Consider the following 7,806-nt stretch of genomic DNA (forward strand, 5'->3'; position numbering starts at 1 on the left):
AAACAGGTGAAGAGGTAACGGTGCTATCATGCTCGGGTAGAAAAGGAGAAAGGCTCATTCATTTCTGAGGAAGGAGGTGTCAGAGTTCACCACTTTGTGAAAAACTATGAGCAAGAAGTCCAACAGATTAAGAACAACAGATGACTGCAAGGCATTTAGGGATTTCACAATCTACAGTTCATAACATTATTATAACATGAGAAATCTCTGTGCATTAAGGGAAAGACCAGAAACCAATATTGAGCTCCTGTGACCTTGGACCGCTTAGACAGTGCTGCAATAAAAACTGACCTGCCTCTCTAATGAAAAACTCTTGTCAGTTGTGTTATCTGGGCCAAAGAAGTAAAGGACCATCCAGATTGTTACCGGCATAAAGTTCAAAAGCCAGGGTCGGTCATGGTACGGGTGTGTATTAGTGCCAATGGCATGGGTAACTAGCACATCTGTGAAGGCACAATGAATGACAATGAGTTCACATAATACTAATACTACGACTATTATTACTAATACTGCTGCTACTACTACTACTAATAAAATATATATGTGGAAGAAATGGGACATTTTCTTCCCCTGTTTCAGTTCACAGCATTACGTTAAAACCTGTCGTCTGTATTTAAAATTCATACTTGATAAAATAGGGCACTTTTTTCAGCCTGTCTCATTTGGAAAAGACTAACTGGCGGGTGACACCTGGGTAGTTTGAGAGCCCAAATCCAGGTGACACCACTGCTTTGTTGAACAAACTGATGGAGGTAGGTTTAGCTGTGGATGGATATCGCCCTCTGGTGTTTAAAACACCAGAACACGAACATGCTCCCACTGAAAGTTCTAGTAATATGTGTGTGTGTGTGTGTGTGTGTGTGTGTGTGTGTGTGTGTGTGTGTGTGTGTATATATATTTGACCCAATGAAACAGGAAGTTATGGTTGACCATTTAAATGTTCCTAATCACTCAGGTGACCTTAAAAACTTCTATAATTTCACCTCAAAATTTCTTATTTCACATAGATTTAAGAAAAATATTTATTTCATGACAAGATGTAGTGTTTTCTTTCAATCATTATACATTAAATAAAGTTTTTAATAATATTTTGAATGAAAGATCAAAAGAATAAATAATTAAGAATATTTTTTACAGCTCATTCTACTCATGAATAGCAGGGGTGACAATATTTGTGGATGCACACACACATAGAGGGATGATCCAACAGTAGAAAAAAAAATAGCACACCACACAGATTTACTAAATAGCTGAACCTTTTGTGCTGTGAATGTGTGGCTGGAGGTTAGGGAACCAGCCTTGTGACTGGAAGGTCGCCGGTTCGATCCCCTCCGCTGACAGTACGTGACTGAAGTGCTCTTGAGCAAGGCATCTAACCCCCAACTGCTCCCTGGGCGCCACAGACAGGGCTGCCCACTCACTACTCCGGGCAGGTGTGCTCACTGCCCCCAGTGTGTGTGTTCACTAGTGTGCATGTATGTGGGTGTTTCACTGCACGGATGGGTTAAATGCGGAGGTCTAACTCCAATGTGTTCAAACACAGTTGGCTTAAGGTTCAATTCAATATATAATACTTAAGGGGTAGTTTTGGAGTGCAGCATTCCAGTTCCAGTCACCTACTGGTAACACTGTCGATTTGTTCTAATTAACAGAGTAATATGTGAAAAACTGTAGTTTAGTGGTTTCCTTTATTGATATAATAGACAATGATTTCTTTTTTAACATGAGCTTCAGTTGCAAAGCCTCATCAGTGCAATATACACTTACAGACACTAGATGTCACTCATTTCCACATTGTTCCTCCATAGCAATTTTTTTTAGTTCAGATTGATTCACCCTAACGGGAGTTACAGCAGAATATTCAGGGCCTCTTTTGAGTGAATCTCCCTGTATACATTGTGATCAGCTTTTCCAGCTTTTTCTTTTTACTGAGATGGACCACCTGCCTGGAAAGTGTTCAGTTAACTGGTAAAGGCCTGAATAAATAAGGCCCTATATTATAGAACAAACTTGTTCTGAAAAAGAAAACGTAAATGATGGCCACAGAAAGAAAGGACAGTGCAATTAACATCACAAATGAGGTTAACTTAAAGTGAAAGAAGTCACACCTTTGAAAAACATAATAAGTTTTGTGTAAAGTTTACAGTCAGATTCTCAGTTGCGTTTTTTTCTCTGACAAGGAAGAAAGTTCCAACAACGACTCCCAGCAGCCCTGCAGCCAGACCCGCTACACAGAACGCAGTCGGACCCACTCTGGGCAGAGCCACCTGCACATCTGTGGAAACACACACAATGTTTTACACACATGAATTTTAGAATTTCTCAGTACTTTTGCTTTAACCCTCTGGGGTCCACGAATTTGCCTTTGCATCAAATTTGATTTTTCTATATCTGTTTCTCTCTCTTTGTGAAAATACAGCACAGAAATATGGTTCAAACATTTCCTGAATCTGTAGAGTCGCCCTTTCCATTCCATCTCATCACGAGATCATATGAGACTCACATCCGGAGTTATGAGCCTATGAAGAGGGCCTGAGATACACGTCACCTGCCTCTCACTACGTAGAACTGGTGGATTCGTATGTCCATCTACATTCTGTGTGAAACTGACCAATAGACACTCAGGAAATCACTAAGGACTGACCATCACGCCGGAAACCCTTCGTTCTTCATTCAGTCCACATCGGAGGCTCATGTGAAATGGCGTGCAGAGTTTACAGCTGCTGAAGTTGCTGCAGCGGTTTTGGAAAGTAGTGATGAAGATAACGGAGCATTTAGATATGAAGCATATGAGGATCACATTATATTCAAGTGGCTTTAAAGGAGACTTTAAGAAGATATGAACAAACATTTTGATGAGCAGATAAGATCCACCTGAGAGTCGCCTGAACACACGCTGCAGTGAAATGAATATGATCATCAAATTCTAAGGTTTTCTGATGGATATTTCCAGGTTTAAATGACAAAATCTCTGGCTTTTAACATGGTCTCAGACTTTTGGACCTCAGTGTCCGTGAGCAGTTTGTATCAGTTCACTAAGACTGTAGATATTTATCTAAGCTTCCCATAGGACTGCCTACAACTGTACAGTTTTGAGGCACAGGGTTTAAAATGTGAGGCAAAACAGTGATGAATACTACAAAAAAATATCAAATTTGGGAAATGATAATAGTGAAGTTCAATACTTTAGAACTCAGAGTTCTGCGTGTTGTGTATGATCTTGTTAGTCAGTATTTTTCAGTAGAAGCCTGAGGGGTATTTATAAAGCAACATTTCTCAGACACTGAAGGCGCAGAGTTGAGGATTGTCCAATAGCCCTGGCTGGGAAACTAACAGCTGGTTTCAAAAGGAAATTTCACTTCATTCCAAATTTGCCCCTAAAACCATAGTAAATTCAGAATATGTAACCAGCCCCACTTCCAACAGCCCCTCCCACAATTCCTCAAATGCATATGATTGATATGTTTTTTGAAGTACATGCTGCACAATGCAACTTTCATACATAATATGCAGGCATCTATTTCTGACTGAACTCTTGTGCCGGAATCTTACAAACATCTAAGAATAAATCTCACCCCATGTTTTGGTCAGTGGTCTGTCCAGGGCTGCGTGCTTCACAGTGCAGGTGTAGATGTCGCCCTTCTCTGGAATGAAGCTCAGACGAGAGACCATGTTGTAGGTTCCATCACTGGTTGGATAAAATCTACTAAAACTAACTCCACCAGTTACTTTGACATCATTCCTGCTCCACAACACTCCAATTTTTGGTGGGTAGAATCCAGTAATGTAACAGATGAGGGTGTTATTGGTGCCCAGCTTCACATCGTCCTTGGAGTAGATTGAGCTTTGGGGGGCATCTAGAGATAAACGTCATTTAAGTTTTAAAAATTAATAAATACATAAATAAATCAATACAGCATGACGAGCCATGTGCTCATAACTACAGCTCACAAATATAAAACACTTATGGTTATAGCAACTTATAACCATTTACTTCCTTTTACTTTTGCTTCTTTGTATAAATTTAGCCACAGGTATGTTTGTCCAATGCAGACAGCATCACTAGCGTTCAGTTAAAATCAGACAGCTGAGGTGTATAAAAATGAGGAAAAACAATAAAAATTACACAACAGACATAAAAAAACTAAACTTTATGATCAAAGACAAAAACATATTGCAGTGGAGGGCACAAAAATGTGTACGATCCTTTCATGTCTTACCTTTGATTCACTGAAATTACGCTAGATTTTAGCTTTTGCAGTAAAACTGATGACAGAAAACTAGCAATGCCAACACTGGCACGGTGGTAATGAGCTGAATGGTGGATAGCAACACTTGCTGTGCAGTGATTTGGAGGGTTGAGAAAGGTGGAGCTTGGTGGAATATATACTAATTTGATTGGCTGTATTGCAGTGACAGCTCTCAAAGAAAACAAATCAAATATGACTATATTAAAAGAATCAGCATTAAAAAATCTGTGCCCTGTTTTGGGTAGGTCAGGCAATGGCTACACACCTGTCCTTCATGCGTCTTCAGGATGTTTTGTATCACATGAGACGAGTGACAGTAGAGGAGTGTGGCGACAGTTAGGGTTCATTTAGAGCATTTCAACTGGGTCTCGTCAAACTCAGGTTCATTATTACCAAATGGAGACAGTATGACAAAGTGAAATATATAGTTATCTATTTTAATACATCCATTTGCTTTCTTGTAGAAAGGCATGATAAAAAATGATGGTGACAAGTAAATTAACTATTTTTTTTTAACCTAAATAAATACTTGCAATTTATGAGTCTAGTTCAACTATTTGTTACTATGTGAATTATTTATTTTTTTTTGGAGTTAATCTGCAAACAAGGTGCTGGATCCAATCTGGGAGGTGCCAGATCTGGATCTGGCTTGTACTTAAAGGTTTCAATTGAAAATGAAATAAATAAAAGGATGATGTCTGACTTTTGCTCAGTACTGAATGTAGAAAGGTTCAATGTCCAGTCCTTACATAACAACAGAAGGTCATTTTAAATTATACTGTTTGTTTGTATTGTGGCAGAATATTGTACTTAACTCTATATTAGGTTCTGTAATGAAAGTATATATTTATCTACTTCATTCTTAAACAAGTCAACATCACGTCCTTTTTAAGTGATACACAGATGCTTTTTTCCATGTGACCAAATATTCAACTCCAGTAAGGATCTCTGACCACACAAAAAAGAAAAGGATTTCACTTTAATAAAACTGTCTGATACTGAAAACTGTTACCATATAGCTAAACTTGTAACTTTTGTCTCAAAATATGACTTTTAATATATTATTCATTAGTGTTGCTGAACAGTTTGCACCGCATCATCCTGCGTCTGCGTTACCCTTGTGAATAACTGTGTTGCAGTGATGCTCATGTCTTACCCTTTGGCTCCGCAGGGTTTTTGTAAGCTGTCACACATTCAGCCAAGTGTTTTTTGCAGTTGTCCATTAGAGTAACTCTATTGTCTTTGGCTTCTTCATCGGTCAAAAGATCTGCAAACTGCGGTATGGTCAGCGTTCCTGTCCCCTTACTGAGGTCAGAGTGAAGGAGTTCTTCTCTGTCCAGTCTGTACGTACTCTTCTGATCTGTATCAGAGCACAGGAGTGTGTAGGTGTCCCTGTGAATGACTGTGGAAGAGAGAAGGGAGAAGAACGTCTAAGCAGACAGTCCAACATGCTGCTTTGTTTATTGTCCTTATGTTTTATTATATGTTGATCAATTGTTACCATATGTCATATATATATATATATATACACACACCGATAACATTATGACCACCTCCTTGTTTCTATGCTCATTGTCCATTTTATCAGCTCCACTTACTATATAGGTGCACTTTGTAGTTCTACAGTTACAGACTGTAGTCCATCTGTTTCTCTGCATACTTTGTTAGCCCCCTTTTACCCTGTTCTTCAGTGGTCAGGACCCCCATGGACCCTCACAGAGCAGGTACTATTTGGGTGGTGGATCATTCTCAGCACTGCAGTAACACTGACGTGGTGGTGTGTTAGTGTGTGTTGTGCTGGTACGAGTGGATCAGACAAAGCAGTGCTGCTGGAGTTTTTAAACACCTCAGTGTCACTGCTGGACTGAGAACAGTCCACCAACCAAAAATATCCAGCCAACAGCGTCCAGTGGGCAGCGTCCTGTGACCACTGATGAAGGACTAGAGGATGACCAACACAAACTGTGCAGCAGCAGATGAGCTATCGTCTCTGACTTTACATCTACAAGGTGGACTGACAAGGTAGGAGTGTCTAATAGAGTGGACAGTGAGTGGACCCAGTGTTTAGAAACTCCAGCAGCACTGCTGTGTCTGATCTACTCGTACCAGCACCACACTTACTTTTACTTAATTGCAGAAGGTCTGCGTTTTGGTACTGACAATTCTTAATGTTCCACACTGATTTTCAGACTTTGGGACTCATTTACTTCAAAACAATGTGATCTAACTGCTCACCATGTGGCCATGAGGGACAGGGATGCAGCCTCACTTCCTGCAGGGGCGTAGCTAAAACAAGGCTCCGCCTACATACTAAAACTCTGTGCTTCGATAGTGACATGAAAACATGGGACATATGAAGTTGTTGTTGTGTTTTTTTATTATTAAAAAATTTAACTTGGGATAAATTGAAATCTTTCAGCTTAGCTGTAAAAGAAAAAAACAGTCATAAAAACAATGAAAAAGTATTTTCACAAGTGTAAATTTATGGGTTTAGGACAGACACCTCCCAACAGAAAATACCCTATACATGATGATATTGTATAAATTTTGCTTATTAATATCTCCTACTAATAACCTGGGTTTACATATATCATAACATAAACCTTTTAAATATCTAAGTCTGAATACTTTTTTTTAACTGTGAACCACAGTTTCAAGTAATGCAGCAGAGCAGTCCAAAAAAAAAATAAAAAAAATAAAAAATTGTAGAGCACTTGATTCCTATATATTGTAGTTTCACATGGAGCCACAGCACAGTGGTGAACAAGCTCAGCTGAAGTGAAATGGTACAAAGTGATGACTAAATATGTGCACTGCAGAGGAAAGGCTGCACTGACTTTCTCCTGGACTACAGACCACCAGACCATTAACTGGGACAAAAAGGGAGAAGCCTGCATGTACCAAACACTTACACACTAAACATGGCCATTAATCCACAGAGTTAGTGGACAGTGTGTGGAAGCAGCACATGGAGCCATTTACACAGAAAGATTTATAAGCCTGAATCTACAGATTTTACACAAGCAATACAACAATTACAGCCCAGCAGTTCAGCTCATGATTAAATACTGAAATTCACTCTTACTCACTTTTAGCCTCTGTGGAGAGAAGAACTGACCAGACGAGGACCAAACACAGCTTCATTCTGATCGGCGCAGAGGAAACAAACTCAAACATGAGTGAGAGCTGAGTACTATCTCAGGTAAATCATCCAGCAGGATCATTACTTCACTCACTCACTGTGTATGTTTAGCTTTCATATTCTTTGGTCATGTCACGTTTTCGCAGAGCAGCAACACGAGTGTGACAGTCAAACACATTCCTGCACAACTTGTTCTTCAGGATTCTTGAGTATCAAATCTAGTATTATGATCAATGAAACACTGTGTGCTATTGCTCAGCTTGATTTCTGACTAGTTGAATTGGATAAACGTGTTGGCAGGAGTGCATTTTTCATTGAATGCTCTCTATGTGTACCAGTAAGAGAGTGTATCAACAAATCTGTCACTGATCTCTCAAAAGCCTCGGGGACAGAACAAACTCGAATCACAGTAGT

At 39.5% G+C, this 7,806-nt stretch overlaps 1 protein-coding gene across 1 annotated transcript; it reads right to left on the reverse strand.

Annotated features, from left to right (window-relative positions):
• Positions 1–1,444: 1,444 nt before the first annotated feature.
• Positions 1,445–7,486, reverse strand: LOC118801890 (H-2 class II histocompatibility antigen, A-U alpha chain-like). Its single transcript, XM_036562293.1, has 4 exons — positions 7,340–7,486; positions 5,407–5,652; positions 3,576–3,857; positions 1,445–2,275 (listed from the first exon to the last, which is right to left on the reverse strand). Exons 1-4 carry the CDS (start codon positions 7,425–7,427, stop codon positions 2,103–2,105), a joined length of 789 nt encoding a protein of 262 aa, XP_036418186.1. The 5' UTR covers positions 7,428–7,486; the 3' UTR covers positions 1,445–2,102.
• Positions 7,487–7,806: the final 320 nt, after the last annotated feature.

The sequence above is a fragment of the Colossoma macropomum genome, unplaced genomic scaffold (assembly GCF_904425465.1).
Source record: "Colossoma macropomum unplaced genomic scaffold, Colossoma_macropomum, whole genome shotgun sequence".
NCBI lineage: Eukaryota > Metazoa > Chordata > Actinopteri > Characiformes > Serrasalmidae > Colossoma > Colossoma macropomum.

Coding starts and splice junctions, on each gene's coding strand:
- LOC118801890 (XM_036562293.1), bottom strand. CDS start 7,427: ATGTTTGAGTTTGTTTCCTCTGCGCCGATCAGAATGAAGCTGTGTTTG. Junction 5,653..7,339: donor TCTCTCCACAGAGGCTAAAA/GTGAGTAAGAGT, acceptor TCTCTTCCACAG/TCATTCACAGGGACACCTAC. Junction 3,858..5,406: donor AAACCCTGCGGAGCCAAAGG/GTAAGACATGAG, acceptor GTTTATCTCTAG/ATGCCCCCCAAAGCTCAATC.